The 17681-nt window shown below is 38.7% G+C and overlaps 1 protein-coding gene across 1 annotated transcript; it reads right to left on the bottom strand.

Annotated features, from left to right (window-relative positions):
• Positions 1-368: 368 nt before the first annotated feature.
• Positions 369-811, bottom strand: LOC118833008 (cytochrome c oxidase subunit 7B, mitochondrial-like). Its single transcript, XM_036740391.1, has one exon. The coding sequence runs from the start codon at positions 747-749 to the stop codon at positions 507-509; it is 243 nt and encodes an 80-aa protein (XP_036596286.1). The 5' UTR covers positions 750-811; the 3' UTR covers positions 369-506.
• Positions 812-17681: the final 16870 nt, after the last annotated feature.

The following is a 17681-nucleotide window of genomic DNA, read 5'->3' as shown; positions in this document are numbered from 1 at the left end:
AGCAATTCAACATAGGCCACATGCATATTATGGAAAACCCTTCCACAATACTCATGTTGTGAAAGACTAACTATATTTTGCTCCTTCCTAACCTATTCCCCTTTATTGAATTTTCTCCCTTGACCCTGTCCCTTTTTGAAAGTGTTCATTTTTGATTACCTCCACCCCCTATCTGCCCTCCCTTCTATCGTCCCCCCTTTTTTATCTTCTTCCTCCTTCTTTCCTGTGGGGTAAGATCCCCAATTGAGTGTGTATGTTATTCCCGCCTTAGGTCAAATCAGAGGAGAGCAAGATTCACTCATTCCCCCTTATCTGCACCCTCTTCCCTTCCTACAGAACCACTTTTTCTTGACACTTTTTTTTTTAAAGATTTCAAATGCATTTTATTACATTAATAATGCCACGTTACAGTTGATAACAGACTACCTTTACTTCGTTATGTTAATTCTGGAACAATCCAGAATGACGCCAGCTTTGGCCAGCTTCGATGAAAAGGAATTTCTCCTTTACTGGCTCCTCCAATCTTTTGGGACCACCCTGCCCACAGGGGACAGGTTCCACTCAATTCCAATTTGTGTAGCCGCATATGCCCAAATGGCAAGACAGAAAGTGGCTCCACTGAGCAATATTGGGGTGCCATACTTATCGTGAAAATTAGGCAGCCTGTCCTGGTGGTTCTGCCTTTCAACAGTTTGCTGAAAGCTGCGAACCGAAAAGCGGCTCAAGGCCCTCCTAAACAGAGGGAACATCGCCAAAAGAGCCAGAAGAAACCACAGGGGACTCAGGTTGTCGACAGCGCGCCAAGCGCGGTGCTTCGTCCTTGCGAGAAGTCAAAAGAAACTTTCTTGACACTTTTATGCAAGATAATTTACCCCATTCTATCTCTCCCTTTCCCCCTCCCTCAATATATTCCTCTCTCATCCCTTAATTTGATTTTTTTAAGATATCATCCCTTCATATTCAACTCACCCTGTGCCCTCTGTCTATATATATATATATATATATATATATATATATATATATATACACATATATACACACACACACACATACATATACATATGAATATATACACACACATATGTAAATATATATATGCATATTCCCTTCAGCTACCTTAATACTGAGGTCTCATAAATTATACACATCATCTTTCCATGTAGGAATGTGAACAAAACAAAACAGTTTCATAAGTCCCTTATGATTTCTCTTTCTTGTTTACCTTTTCATGCTTCTCTTGATTCTTGTGTTTGAAAGTCAGATTTTTTATTCAGCTCTGGTCTTTTCACTGGGAAAGCTTGAAAGTCCTCTATTTCATCGACAATCCATGTTTTGCCTTAGAGCATGATAGTCAGTTTTGCTGGGTAGGTGATTCTTGATTTTAATCCTAGCTCCATTGACCTCCAGAATATTGTATTTTAAGCCCTTCGATCCCTTAATGTAGCAGCTGCTAGATCTTGTGTTATCCTCATTGTGTTTCCACAATACTCAAATTGTTTCTTTCTGGATGCTTGCAGTATTTTCTCCTTAATCTGGGAGCTCTGGAATTTGGCAACAATATTCCTAGGAGTTTTCTTTGTGGGATCTTTTTCAGGAGGCGATCTGTGCATTCTTTCACTTTCTATTTTACCCTCTGGCTCTAGAATATCAGGGCAGTTCTCCCTGATAATTTCTTGAAAGATGATATCTAGGCTCTTTTTTTGATCATGGCTTTCAGGTAGTCCAATAATTTTTAAATTGTCTCTCCTGGATCTATTTTCCAGGTCAGTGGTTTTTCCAATGAGATATTTCACATTGTCTTCCAGTTTTTCATTCCTTTGTTTCTGTTTTATAATATCTTGATTTCTCATAAAGCCACTAGCTTCCACTTGCTCCAATCTGATTTTTAAAGTAGTATTCTCTTCAGTAGTCTTTTGGACCTCCTTTTCCATTTGGCTAATTCTGCCTTTCAAGGCATTCTTCTCCTCACTGGCTTTTTGGAGCTCTTTTGCATTTGAGTTAGTTTATTTTTTAAGGTGTTGTTTTCTTCAATATTTTTTTCAGTATTTTTTGGGTCTCCTTTAGCAAGTCATTGACTTGTTTTTCATGGTTTTCTCGCATCCTTCTCATTTCTCTTCCCAATTTTTCCTCTACTTCTCTAACTTGCTTTTCTAAATCCTTTTTGAGCTATTCCATGGCCTGAGACCAGTTCATGTTTTTCTTGGAGGCTTTTGATGTAGGCTCTTTGACTTTGTCGACTTCTTCTGGTTGTATGTTTTGGTCTTCTTTGTCACCAAAGAAAGATTCCAAAGTCTGAGACTGAATCTGAGTCCATTTTCGCTGCCTGGCCATGTTCCCAGCCAACTTACGTGACTTGAGTTTTTTGTTGGGGTATGACTCCTTGTAGAGTAAAGAGTACTTTGTTCCAAGTTTGAGGGGATGCGCTGTCGTTTTCAGAGCTATTTCTATACAGCCAGCTCTGCCACACCAGCACTCCTCCTTCCTCAAGAACCCCCAACCTGGATTGGACTCAGATCTTAAGCAGGCTCTGCACTCCTGCTCTGATCCACCACTTAATTCCTCCCACCAGGTGGGCCTGGGGCCAGAAGCAACTGCAGCTGTAGTTCTGTAGCTGCACCACCTCCACTGACCCTAACTGCTAACCTCTATCACTCTGTCCCAGAAGCTTTTCCCACTAACCTTCTCTGTTGTCTTTGGTGTTTGTGGGTTGAGAAGTCTGGTAACTGCCTCAGCTCACTGATTCAGGGCGCTAGGGCCTGCTCCAACCAGCTCCTGGTCTGGGGTCTGGTTGGTCCTGCCGCTGCCCATGGTGGGCTCTGCTGTGCACTGCTCCGACCTCCATTCATGATAGACCTTGCCCAGTGACCATCCAGGCTGTCCTCGGCTGGAGCCCTGCTTCCCTCTGTTATTTTGTGGGTTCTGCAGTTCTAGAATTTGTTCAGAGCCATTTTTTATTGGTTTTTGGAGGGACCTGGCAGGGAGCTCATGCAAGTCCCTGCTTTCCAGCCGCCATTTTGGCTCCACCCCTCAGGTGTATCTTTTTTAATATTGATTTTCTACTGGTGCTGTTATACAGTTGAGACCTGTGTAAAACTTAAGTTTTTGTTTGTTTTTTTAAAAATATCATCTAACATTTTATTTTTCCCCAATTACATGTAAAAAGACATTTTAACATTCTTTTTTTTTTTAAAAAAATTTGAGTTCTAGATTCTCTCTCTCATTCTTCTCCCTCAACCTTGAAAAGGCAAGCATTTTGATATAGGTTACACATGTGCAGTCATACAAAAGATGTTTGTATATTAGTCATGTTGTAAAAGAAATCAGACTCTAAAATACACAAGAAAAATAAAGAAAAATTTTAAAGGTTTGCTTTGATATGCATTCAGACTCCATCAATTCTTTCTCTGGAGGTGGGTAGCATTTTTTATAAGTCCTTCAGAATTGTCTTGGACCATTGTATCATTAAGAATAGTTAAGTCATCCACAGTTGATCACTGTACAATATTGCTTTTACTGTTTACAGTATTCTCCTGGTTCTGCTCCCTTCATCTTGAATCAGTTCATGTAACTCTTTCCAGATTTTTATGAGAGCACCTTGTTTTTCATTGCTTATAGTACAATAGTATTCCCTCACAATCCTATATCACAACTTGTTCAGCCATTCCCCAATTGATGGTTAAACCCTCAATTTTAAATTATTTGCTGCCACTAAAAGAGCTGCTATAAATATTTTTGTACGTATAGGTCCTTTTCCTTTTCCCTTTTTATTTCTTTGAGATACAGACCTAATAGTGATATTTGGGGGTTAAAGGGTATGCATGGTTTTATATCCCTTTGAGCATAGTTCCAAACTGCTCTCCAGAATGGTTGAATCAGTTCACAACTCCACCCACAGTACTCAATTTTCCCATGTCCCCTCCAACATTTGTCATTTTCCTTTTCTATCATATTAGCCAATCTGATAGATGTAGGGTGGCATCTCAGAATTGTTTTAATTTGCATTTCTCTAATCAATAGTAATTTAAAGCATTTTTTCATATGACTATAAATAGTTTTTATTACTACACCTGAAAATTGCCTATTCATAGCCTTTGACCATTTGACAATTGGATAATGCTACTTATTTTTATAAATTTGATTCAATTGTCTAGATATTTGAGAAATGAGATCATTATCAGAAAAATTTGCTGCAAAACTTTTTCATGGTTATGATTACCAACTGTGTATTTCCCTTCATCCTATTCTTACCCCCCACCCCATTTATCCTACTTTCTCTTTCCTTTTGCCCTGCCCATACTCAAAAGTGTTTTGCCTCTGACTACTGCCTCCCCTAATCTTCTCTTCCTTTTTTCACCCACACCTCTTCTATTATACCTTTTCCAACCTACTTTCCTGCAGGGTAAGATAGCTCTGATGTGCTAGTGCTCCTCCTAGCCTTGAAACTGTGACTATAACCCAAGAGAATGACCTAGATCCAAGTATGGGCAAGGCAATAGAGTGTACTGCAAGGAACCATTGTAATCTTCTAGCCATCTGTCCAATCCCTTTACTCTCTGTGGGTTGAGAGTCCCAGGAGCTGCAGCTGCCACTGTTGATTCTGTTGCCCCTAAGGCATGCTGATGGTTTGCTGGGATGTTGCCTGTGCTGGTGCAATCTGGGCTGGATGGTACCCTTGTCTCACTCTAGTACAACAGACCTTTCCTGCTGACCTTCTAAATTGTCTTAGACTATAAAATTATTTTATCCCATGTTTTTGTGGGTTCTGCCTCCAGAATTTATTTTGAGGTGTTATTTAAAGTTGTTTGGAGGGGAATTTGGGAGAACTCAGGTGAGTCCCTACTTTTTTTCTGCTATCTTGGTTCAACCCCCTAAAAACTCAAATTTTGATAGAATTACAAGTAATTATCCCCTAGAAGGTCAGCAGAGACATGCCTGCTGATTATAAGCATGAAACAATACCTAACAAATGACCTTTGAAGATGGACTGAAGTTAAGGAGAGCAACAGAAAGAGACACCTCTCCAAAAAGATGTGAAGACAAAGAAAGATAACTGATAGCCTATTCCTCCAATAAAATCTATATGAATCAGAAGAAACTGTGAAAGATAACCAGCATGTTAGGTGGACAACCTCTGTTGTATTTATGTCAAGACATGGAAAAATCATTCAGGATGGGCAGGCATTGAAGGGCTGTAGAAGGAGCATCAATACTGATGAAGTCATAGATCCATTTTAGAATTTGAATAAATATAAAGTCTTACATTTAGATCTAAAAACTACACGCAGTTATACAGATATACAAAGGGGAGTGATTAGAGAGAAGTTTCAGTGATAGAGGTTTGGGGCTTTTAGAGAAGAAAGGAAGTAAATTAGAATTTATTAAGCTCCTACTCTGTGCCAGGAACTGTGCTAAGCACCTTACATTTAATTTTCACAACAACTCTGAGAAGTAAGTGCTACCATTATCTCCATCTTATAGCTAGGGAGAAGATGGCAGAGTAAGCAGTAAATAGATGGCAAAATAAGCAGTAAATCACTGCAACACTCCTATATTCACCTCCAAACAATCTTAAAATAGCACCTCAAACAAATCCTGGGAACATCAGAACCAGCAAAAAGATGGGGTGAAACAATCTTTTAGCCCAAGAAATTTGGAAGATCAGTAAGAAAGGTTTATCTCACTCGAGTAAAAGGGAAACATAGTCCAGGACAGGAAGTATCCTAGCAAGCCAGCAGCAAGCCCTACCTCAGTAAACCAGTGGGAAGTTATGAGCCCCAGTGTGGTAGAAGAGGCAAACGCCAATACCAGGACCTACCACGTGTCTCACCATAGCCAGGGGAATGGGCAGACTCCAGCTCTGAGAACTGCCACATGCTTCAGCTTAGTCCCAGGCAAACAGGCACCCTCAAATAGTCAGACCACCACACGCTTCAGCATAGCCCCAGGTAAACTGGTAGCTGCTAACCCTGTGAGTGCCTAAGCAAATAGGCAGCCACCAGTGCCAGACCCCCACCAGGTGCTTCAGTGTAGCCCCCAGGGAAATGGGGAAGCACCCCACTGGCCTCAGCACACACCAGACACTAGTGCTAAGACCTTGGATCAGCACCAGGCAAGCTGCCAGACTCCTACAGCTTCCAGCAGTACCAGCCACTCCCCAAAACACTCCCTCAATGCAGGACCAGACATGGGGGTCCCCCTTGGGCCTCAGGGCAACATCAGTGTAGCACCAGGTAAGCAGCCCCTGGCACAAGAAGCCTGAGACAATATCCCTTCTACCCTGGGAGCAGAGTTCAAATTTAAAAAAAAGAAAAATGGCCAAAAGAGATGAGCAAAAACCACCACCAACAAAAAGAATCTGACCATAGAAAGTTATGGTGAAAGAGAAGATCAAACACAAAATCGGAAGAGGATGACAATGTCAAAACACCTATGGGAAAGTCCCCTCCCCCCCAGGCATGCGCAAATGGGAAGTGGTCTCAAGCCCAGAAAGAACTAATGTAAAGGCAATCAGTGACTGGGAAGATCTTCCCCACCCATTTGAGTGGGCTTTGGGGGTGGGGCTCTCAGGGTCCTGGGGGAGTGGCTAGGACTGGAGCCAATGGTAGCCTCCTGAGTTCTGGTGCACCTGATGACATGAAGCCTGTGGTGGGAGGGGCTTTCTGAATGGTTGGAGCAGAGCTAAGAGGCAGTTGGTGAGAGCAGTTAAGAGCTGAAGGAGAGAGGAAGCAGTCAGCTAGCTGGAACACAGCTCAGAGATTGTGGTGGAAGCAGCAGCAACAGCGGCAGGTGCTACAAAAAAGCAGGACTGACTCTCGTGGAGACTGGAGAGTGCTGAGCAGCGGCTTGAGGCCAGTGGGTGGTCTTGTTGTTGGAGGGCCTGGGCCTTGGGGGGGGGAAGCACCAGTATGGCTTGGCTTGCTGCCATAATGTTTTTCTGTGGCCTCCTGGTCACTATTGTGAGATGGGCATACTGGTTTTGGAAGGTTCTTGCTGGGATGTCGAATTGGGGACACTGGTCTGTGGGTCTGCTACTTTTGAGTTTCAATAAATGTTTTAACTCCTCTGCCTTCTACTTAGAGAATTCCTTATATCCTGTGATTCTGCACCATTCAAGCATATTCATGGTTATCTTTGAAGTCATGAATTCTGCCTTAATGATATAAAGAGTTAAAAAATCATATAAGAGAGGTAGAAGGAAAATTGGGAAAAGAAATGAGAGTGATGGAAGAGAATCATGAAAAAAAGAGTCAATAGCTTAGCAAAAGAAAATCAACTGCTTAAAAATAGAATTGGCCAAATGGAAAAGGAGACACAAAAATCCACTGAAGAAAACAACTCGTTAAAAAGTACAACTGACCAAATGGAAAAGGAAGTACAAAAGCTAACTGAGGAAAACACCTCCTTAAAAGTTAGAATTGGGCAAGTGAAAGTTAATGACTCTGTGAGCCCTCAAGACTCAATCAAACAAATTCAAAAGAATGAAAAAAATAGAAGAAAATGTAACATACCTCATGGGAAAAACAACTCACCTAGAAAACAGATCCAGGAGAGAGAATGTGGAGTCATTGGACTACCTGAAAGCTGTAATCAAAAGGAGGACCTGGACAGCATCTTTCAAGAAATTACCAAGGAAAAATGCCCTCATATCCTGGAACCAGAGGGCAAAATAGGCATTGAAAAACACACCAATCACCTCAGGAAACAGATCTCAAAATAAAAACTCCAAGGAACATTACAGCCAAATTATAGTACTATTAGGTCAAGGAAAAAATATGGCCATTGTCCAGAAAGAAACAATTCAAATATCAGGGAGTCACAATCAAGATTACACAGGACTTATCAGCTGCAACATTAAAGGATCAGGGATCATAGAACAGGATATTCTGGAAAGGAAAGGAGCTAATACTACAACCAAGAATCAGCTACCCAGAGAAATTAAGCATAGTACTTCAAGGAAAAAAATGGTCATTCAATGAAATAGAAGGATTTCAAGCTTTTATAAGGAGAAGACCAGAGTTGAACAAAACATTTGATCTCCAATGTCAAGACCCAAGAGAAGCCTAAAAAGGTAAAAAGGGAAAAGAAAACATAAGGTATTCAATGAAGCCAAGCTGTTTACATCTCTACATGGGAAGATGATACTTATAATTCTTAACAATTGTGCCACTAATGTACAGCCAGAAGGAATATACATAAACAGAGGATATGGGTGAAGTGAATTTGAGGGAATGACATAAAAATAATTAGGTGATGAGAAAGAGGAATACACTGGATGCAGAAAGAAGGGAGAGGTAAAATGGGGTAAATTATTTTACATGAAGAGGTATGAAAAACCTACTACAGGGGCAGCTAGGTGGCTCAGTGAGTAGAGTACCAGCCCTGGAGTCAGGAGGACCTGAGTTCAAGTCCGGCCTCAGAAACTTGACATGCTTACTAGCTGTGTGACCTTGGGCAAGTCACTTAACCCCAATTGCCCTGCCTTCTCCCCTCCAAAAAAAGTTAAAAAAATAAAAAAAAAAGGAAAACCTACTACAGTGAAGGGAAGAATAGGAAGGTAGGCAATGGGCATCACTTGAACCTTACTCTTATCAGTATTGGCTCAAAGAAAGAATAATGTACACAATGATTTGAATATAGAAATCTATCTTACCCAGAAGGGAAGTAGGAGGAGAGGTGATTAAGGTGCGGGGGGAATGACAGAAGAGAGGGCAGACCTGGGGAGGGAGTAGACAGAAGCAAAGCGTTGTCAAGGAAGGAAAGGGTGAAAGGAGAGATAGGACAAACAGGAGAAAAAGTAGGATGGAAGGAAATACACATTTAGCAATAACTGTGAATGTGAATGGGATGAACTCTCCCATAAAATGGAAGCAGATAGCAGAGTGGATCACAAGCCAGAATCGTACAATACATTCTTTACAAGAAACACACTTGAAGCAGAGAGACACACAGAGAATAAAGGTAAGGGTCTGGAGCAGAATCAATTATGCATCAGCTGAAGGAAAAAAAAAGCAGGGGTAACAATCTGGATTTCAGACAAAGCAAAAGCAAAAATAGACCTAATTAAAAAAGATAAGGAAGGAAACTACATCTTGCTAAAAGGTTCCATAGACAATGAAGTAATATCAATACTAAACATATGTGTGCCAAGTGGTATGGCATCCAAATTCTTAAAGAAGTTAAGTGAGTTACAGCTTCATGACCAAACGAGTGAAAGACAGCATTATGAAATGTAAAATAAATAATTTTGATAATATTACATTTAAAAGCTTTTGCACAAACAAAACCAATGCAACCAAAATTAGAAGGAAAACAGAAAGTGGGGAAACAATTTTTACAGCAAGTATCTCTGATAAAAGCCTCTTTTCTCTTCTCAAATATATAGAGAAACGAGTCATATTTATAAGAATATAAGTCACCCTTAAATTGATAAATGGTCAAAGGATATGAACAAGCAGTTTTCAGATAAAGAAATCAAAGCTATCTATAGGCATATGAAGAAGTACTCTAAATCACTTTTGATTAGAAAAATGCAAATTAAAACAACTCCAAGATACAACCTCATACCTATCAGATTGGCTAAGACGACAAAAAAGGAAAATGATAAATGTTGGAGAGGGTGTAAGGAAATTGGGACACTAATGCACTGTTGATGGAGATGTAAACTGATCCAACCATTCTGGAGTGTGATTTGGAACTATGCCCAAAGGGGATCCCCTTTGATCCACAAATACCATTACTAGGTCTGTATTCCAAAGAGAGCATACAAAGGGAAAAAGACCTACATGTGCAAAAATATTTAAAGCAGCCCTTTCCATGGTGGCAAAATACTGGAAATCAGGGGATGCCCATCAGTTGGGGAGTGACTGAGCAAAGTGTGGTATCTGAATCTAATGGAATACTATAGAGCAAGAAGAAATGTTGAACAGGCAGATTTCAGAAAAACCTGGAAAGACTTGTACAAACTGATGCAAAGTGAAATGAGTAGTACTAGGAAAACGTACACAGGATCAGCAACACTGTGTGATGATGAACTATGAATGACTCAGCTCTTCTTAGCAACACACTGATCCAAGACAAGTACAAAGGACTCATGAAGGAAAATCCTAGCCACATCCATATAAAGAACTGATGGACTCTGAATGCAGATAGAAGCATACTTTTTTTCAGTTACTTTATTCTTTTTTGTGTTTTTTTCCTTTTGATCTGTTTGTTTTCTCACAACTGGGACTACTATGGAAATATATTTTACATTATACAACATGAATAACCTATATCAAATTGCCTGCCATTTTAGAAGAGGGAGGAGAGGGAGAGAGAAAGATTTGGAACTCAAAATCTTGTAAAAATGCTGAAAATTGTCTTGACATATAATTTTGGGGAAAATTCTATAAAGAACCAACCAACAAACACAGTTGGGGAAAGTGAAGCAGATAGAGGTTAAACAAGTTATTCAGGGTCACACAGCTAGTAAGGGTCTGAGGCTGGATTGGAACTCAGGTCTTTCTGGCTCTAGGCCTAGCACGCTATCCACTGAGCCACTTAGTTACCTAGCTATAAGATAGTGGGCTACAAGCTCCATGTGAGAGCCTTTCAGGGCCACTCAGCTTTAGCCACACTTAGCCAGAAGGGAGATTAAAGATGGCAGGTGTTGCTCCACTTTTATTTTGTTGTTTTTTTTTTTTACCTCAGGATACTTCTGACATTGCTGTCTCCGCCACTCCCTATCCCATCCCCTCCCTATCCCATCCCCTCCCCTGCATTTTATAAGTTATTTCATGGTTACTTTGTTAGGGAAATATTATCAGAATTAATGTTTTGTTATGAAGAATTATATGCAGAAAAGTGTATTTTCAATATCCTCTAATGAAAGATTGCAGTTTTGGGGGGTTGTGGGAACCTATCCCCCTATTTCCCATAGGTTCAGTGTATCAACATTTGCATTCTTGACTTTCGTGCCATTTTCTAGGCGTGCCATCCCCATGAAAGTTGAAGGATTGACTGTATGAGATTCTGTTATTCCTTAACAATTTAAATCTATCCTTCATAGGAAGAACCTCTTTCATATTTCCTATGAAATTTCAGCAGTTCAAATTTTCTGTTCCTTCATGGTACATTCCTTCTTGTCAACTTTTTAATCTCCTTCTCAGGATCCTTTACTTCATTGATTTCTTCTTATTGTTTCTTAAATTCTATTAAGGCATTTTCCCTAATAATTTCAGCATACAATGACATTCCTTAAGCCTTTTTCCCTTCTTAAGCAGAGACCGGTATGCTTTTCATATACATGCAATATAGCTGGTGGTTTCTTATGGCAGAAAGACAGACAATTCTTGAAGATCTCTGGAATGTCACCCTCAATTTCCTTGTCTCCTTTAGTGGTTCCCTTGAGACTCTTTGCTACTAACCTGTGGAAAATTGCCTGTTTGCCAGATCTTTCCTTTTTGCTGTTGGACTTAGAGATTGGTAGTTTTATAAAGTCCTAAATCCTATCTATCCTCTCTCTCCTGGAAGCATTTGTCCTGGTTCAGGGTAAGTTGCTGAGATATAATCACGGATGTTTTCTGAGACTCCCTTAAGTCTTTCTCCCAACCAACAGTAGCATGGCAATCAGCAAACAAGACACTTGGCTGAAATAGAAATATCTTCTTTAACATTTTGTTAAGGACCCTTTTGGCAACAACTTCTTTGCACACTCATTTCCATGGCTCCTTTTACTAATATTTGATATTCTAGTTAATCTTGGCCCAGGCAAAATTGTGAAGTGGGTAAAGCTTATCATCTGTAGCTTATAGCTTCCCCTTTCTGTGACCTTTTCTCTCCTAGAAGGAATGCTTTTCTTCTACCTTTCATCCATCTAGAAACCTCTTGATCTCTCTACTCCCCCCTCTATCAAGGCCTATTTTTATTCATACATGACTTCTCCCAATGATTTATGAGAAGGACTAAATCTTTATTTGGTTTAGCTGTAGACATCGCAGAATGTTATGCTTGGAAAGATCCTTTGGAAATAATATAATCCAACCTCTTTATTTGCTAAATGAAGAGACTAAGGCCTAGTCAAGTAAAGACATTTATCCAAAGTCTGAAAGCTTGTTAGTGGCATTTCTTGTTCAGTTATGTCCAATTCTTTGTGATCCCAATTGGGGGTTTTCTTAGTAAAAATACTAGAGTGGTTAGCCATTTCTATCTTCAGCTTATTTTACAGTTGAGGAAACTGAGGCTAACAAGGTTAAGTGACTTGCCCAGGGTCACAGCCAGTAAGTTTTTGAGGCTGGATTTGAACCCAGGTTTTCCTGACTCCAGGCCCAGCACTCTATCCACTGCGCCATCTAGCTGCCAAGGTCAAAAAGATAGGCACAGACAGGCCTAGAACCTCATTCAGTATAATTTTTTTACTGAACCATATTGAATGAGGATCCAATTATGAATACAGAGACATTAGCAAACCAGGTAAGTAAGTATTTAGGGAGAGACAGATGGACCTGCCATCCTACCTGTTCACCTCCACTTCCATCTTGCTTAGAAATCATACAACAGAGGATAGACTGCCCAGTCCACTTCCTAGCAAGCTCAACTACGACTGTAAATTTGGATGTTGAAGGATATTGGATAGAATGCGCTATAATCCTGCTTTCATGTCTTACCCATTCGACTTCTGCAATATCTCTGGCACCTGTTCCTTCTATTCCAACTCTCATTGCCTTCTGTAATCTAGCTCCAAAGCTGTTCCAGTCTTAGCTCACTCTCCTCCTCATATACTCTATGTTATAGCCAAATTATATTACTCACCATCCTCTCTTCTCACCTCTGCTAGGTGGCACAGTGAGTAGAGCACTGGCCCTGGAGTCAGGGGGACCTGAGTTCAAATCCAGCCTCAGAAACTTGACACACTTACTAGCTGCGTGACCTTGGGCAAGTCACTTAACCCCAATTGCCCTGCCCTCCCCCTTCCCCCCCAAAAAAACCCCAAAAGTGCTGTCATAAATGTTTTAGAATATATGGGAACTTTCTTCTTATTGATAGCTTCCTTGAGGTATGATTCCAGTAATAATATCTCTGATACAAAAACTATGGACATTTTAGTAATTTTATTTACATAATTCCAAATTGCTTTCCAAAATGATTATGCCATTTGATTTGTCCACCAATGATGTATTTGTGTGCCTATCATTCCACAACTCTTCCAGCATTGACTATTGTTCTTTTGTGGTCATTTTTGCCAATTTTCAAGGTGTGATATCAAACACAAGGTTGTTTTGATTTGTATTTTTCTTATTATTGGTGATTTGGAGCATATTTTCATGTGCTTGTGAATATTTTGTGATTCTTTTTTAGAGAATTGTTTGTTCATATCCTTTAACTCCTCATCTATTGGGAATGGCTGTTAATTGTGTGTGTGTGTGTGTGTGTGTGTGTGTGTGTGTGTGTGTGTACTTAGTAGTATTTTTAGCAAGAAAGAGTGTTGTACTTTGTCAAAACCTTTTTTGCATCTATTGCATCACGTGGTTTGGGATGTTTTGATTTTTAATGAGTGGTTATTTTGATTGTTTGTCTAATGTTGAACCATTCTTGTATGCTTGGTAGAAATTCCACTTGGTCATAATGAATGATTTCTTGGATAAATGACTGTAATCTGTTTGACAAAAGTTCTTTAAAAATTTGAGTCAATGTTCATTAACATGAACCTATAGTTTTTTTGTAATCTTTGCCTGTTTTAGGGCTAGGACTATATGTCTAATGAAAGGATTAATTTAGGGCATTTCTCAATTTTTGAAAATAATTTGTGAAGTATTGGTACTGTTTTTTTAAAAAGTTTGATAGAATTGTCCTGTGAATCCATTAAGACCAGTGATTTTTTGGTTTGGTAGTTTCTTTACAACTAAATTTATTTTCTTGTTTCAAATTGGATTATTTAAGATCTCTAACTGGTCTTCTGATAGTATGGATATTGCATATTTTTGAAGGAATTCCTCATTTTTTGGTCTATTTTTAGTTTTGTCAACATATAACTGTGTATAATGTCCTGTGTCTTATTTTTCATTTTTCTGGTTTTGCCATGGTTTTTACCTTGCTCATTTTCTATTTTATTGATTCATTTTTCTGATTTCTTTTTTAAAATTTAGATTAGGTAAGGGTTTATTAATTTTATTAGTCTTTTCAAAGAACTAGTTTTTAGTTTTATTTATCATTTCTATGGATTTTTAAATTTCTAATATATCTATTTTTCATCTAAATTTTAATATCTCTTTCAATTATTTTATATTTGTTTATTTATTGGGTTTTTAATTTTTTTTTGAAAAATGCATATTAAGTTAGTTAATTTTGTATTTTTCTATTTTGTTTAATATATATTTGTAAAGATATAATTTCTCTTGAGGACTGCTTTAGCTGCATCACAGAAATTTTGGTGTGTTTTTCATCATTATCATTTTATTTTACATTGTTATTAATTGTTTTAGGATTAGTTCTTTGACTCACTAATTATTTAGGATTTCATTGTTAAGCCTTCATTTGGGTTTGTGTTTTTTGTTTGTGGTCCTGAGTCAATGGCTATTTTTATTATGTTATGATTTATAAAGGATATATTAGCTGTTTCTGCCTTTTTATATTTGTTTGTAATGCCCTTGTACATGATCAATTTTTGTAAAAGCTTTATGTGATACTGAGAAGTATGTATATTCTTTTGTGTTCCCATTTAGAAGATGCCATAATTTTTTTAACTCTAAATTTCTCTAGCAATTTTTTTCAGTTCTATATTTTCCCTTCCGTTTATCTTTCTGTTAGATTCATCTAAAACTGAGAGAGGGCTCCTGTCATTATTGTGTTACTATCTATGTCTTCTTGTAGCTCAGATTTCCTTTATAAATTTGGATGCTAAGTCATTTGCAGTGTATACATTTATTATTGAGAGTTATTTGTTGGTTGTATGTGGTTAATTTCAATATAATATAATTTCTTTGTTTATATCTTTTTATTTTTAAGTATTTGTTTTGCTTTGTCAGATAGCATGATTGTGACTCCTGCTTTTTTTGGATTCACTTGATGCATAGTAAATGTTTCTTTTCATTCCCTTAGTTTTGTTTTACGTATGTCTTTTAAAAAATCATGTTTCTTGTAAGCAACAGATTGCAGGGTTTTGTTTTCTCATCCAATATGTCACTCTTTTCATTTTAATGGATTGTTTAGTTTAATCACATGTTGCTCATGTGACCCAGAAATCCCCTGCAATTTATAATCCTAGAGAATGACCTAGAGCACTGGGAGACTGAATGACTAGCCTAATGTCACTTATATGTCAGCAGATGTCAGAGATGGAATTTGAACTTAGGTCTACCTCTTTATCCACTATACCAGGATGTCTGTTAGGCACTGACGATATGAAGACAAAAATAAAAGCCACTGCCCTTAACAAACTGCTATTCTACTAGAGAGGATAGAGCATCACCCATAAGTATTATATAAAGAAATAGAGGAGAGAGCAATAGCTCTCTCTGTAGGTCAAAGAAAGGCTTCTTAGAGGAGGTGTCAACTAGATTGAGCCTTGAAGGAAGACGCAGATTCTCAGAGGCACAGAGGAGTAAGAAGTAACTCCCCAGCATGGGAGATATCTTGTGTCAATGCTCAGAAGGGGCAGATAGAGTGGTGAGTTTGGGCAACAGTTAGTAGCACTGTTCAGTTAGAACATAGAGTTGGTAAAGGGGAATATGTAATAAGGCTGGAATGATAGGTAGGAATAAGATTATAAATCTGAGGAACAAGAAGAATATTCATGCCTTCAACAGAAGTAGGGAAGGGCAGGTTTGGAGCAGAAAGATAATCAGTCCAAGTATGGATTTGTTTTGTTTGAGATGCTGATGGAACATCCTGGAGGAGATATCTACTAGGCATTTGATGATGCAAAGTTCAGGGGAAATATTAGTTGCTGTTCAGTCATTCAGCCATGTCTGACTCTTTATGACCCCATTTGGAGTTTTATTGATAAAGATACTGGAGTAGTTTGCTGTATCCTTCTCTAGCTCATTTACCAGATGAGGAAGCTAAGGCTATCAGGGTTAAGTGACTTGCCAAGGTTACACAGCTAGTAACTGTCTGAGGCCAAATTTGAACTCAGGAAGAGGAGTCTTCCTGACTCCAGGTTTAGTATTCTATCCACTGCGTCACCTAGCTACCCAGACAGATTGGGGCTGGATATATAGATTTGGGAGCAATATGCATAGAAATGATTCTTGAGCTTGTGGGATCAGATAGGTTATTCAGAGAGAGAATATAGACAGACAATATAAGGGTCCAGGATATAGGTACTAAGTTTGGGGGACACACACTCAGAGGGCAATAGATATAAATGATGATACAGCAGAGGAGATGTAGATCCATAACAGGTAGGAAAAGAACCAAGAGACAAGAGTATCACAGAAGCCAAGGGAAGAAACAGTATCCAGGAAGAGGAAATAGTCTATAATACCATAACAAGGATAAGGACTGAGAAAAGAACATCAAAATAAGTAGTTAAGAAATCATTGGTAACCTCAGAGGGAGTGCTTCTCAGCAGGTGTGGTCAGAAGCCAGATTGTAAAGACCTGAGAAACCACATGGCATTCCTAATGGAGACAGCCTGTATAGACCACTTTTTCTAGGAGTTTGAACTACAGGGATGAGAGATAAGGGAAGGATCAGGTTAGGATGGGAGGGAGGATCCAGACCAAATGTAGAAGGGTTAGCCTTAACAAAGAGTAATGCCACCTTTTCTTTCTTTTTTTTTTAGAACCAGGATCAAAAGAGGTGAGGGCAGATAAAAATATGGAAGGATTTTAAGGTATAGAGATGTGGAAGTGAGGGAGCTCACCACAAATGGACTTGATCTTTTCTTATAATTTTCTATATGCTTTCAAGTAATTGATAAAAAATGTTGAATAAAACTTGACCACGGATATGTTATAGAGAGGCAGGTAGCTAACTCAGTGGATAGAGCACTGGGCCTGGAGTCAGGAGGGCCTGAGTTCAAATGTGACCTCAGACACTTACTTTGTGACCCTAGGCAAGTCAATTGACCCTGTTTGCCTCAGTTTCCTCATCTGTAAAGGAGCTAGAGAAGAAAATAGCAAACCACTCCATTATAATTGCCAAGAAAACCCCATGGACAATATTGGTGTGTTATGATCCTTGGGGTGATGAAGAGTAGGACACGACTAGCCAACAATAAAATATGTATTATACATTTGTGTTTATGGTCAATGTATTTATACACAAACACATTAACTCTTTACATTCCTTCTCACCATTTTTGTACTCTAACAACTTCAGCCCTGTTATCATGTATTTTCTTATCACAGGAATCACTGGCAATGCATATGGTAGAGATTTATAAATATGTGGGTTTTATCTCTTTCCTAATGAATTTGTTCATAGAATATTTTATTATAATATGTGACTATGTATATTGCTTTCATGCAATCACGCTGAATTTAAAGTGAACTTGTTTGCTTGGTTATTGTCATTGTACCTAATTCTACAAAATACTTTCACTCCTCATCTGCCATCTCAACTATTTTTATCCATAAGGATTTCTATATTTTCCTTTAATGGGACTGAACTATGTCCTAAAATTCTTATTTTATATTGTAGTTTGGTCCCATATTCATTATTATTGAAAATCCTTCTTGATGGTCTTTGAGGAAGTTTTT

This window comes from Trichosurus vulpecula, chromosome 1, assembly GCF_011100635.1.
Source record: "Trichosurus vulpecula isolate mTriVul1 chromosome 1, mTriVul1.pri, whole genome shotgun sequence".
NCBI lineage: Eukaryota > Metazoa > Chordata > Mammalia > Diprotodontia > Phalangeridae > Trichosurus > Trichosurus vulpecula.
Note: the sequence above shows the minus strand (reverse complement) of the source record. Positions and strands in the feature narration are given on the sequence as shown.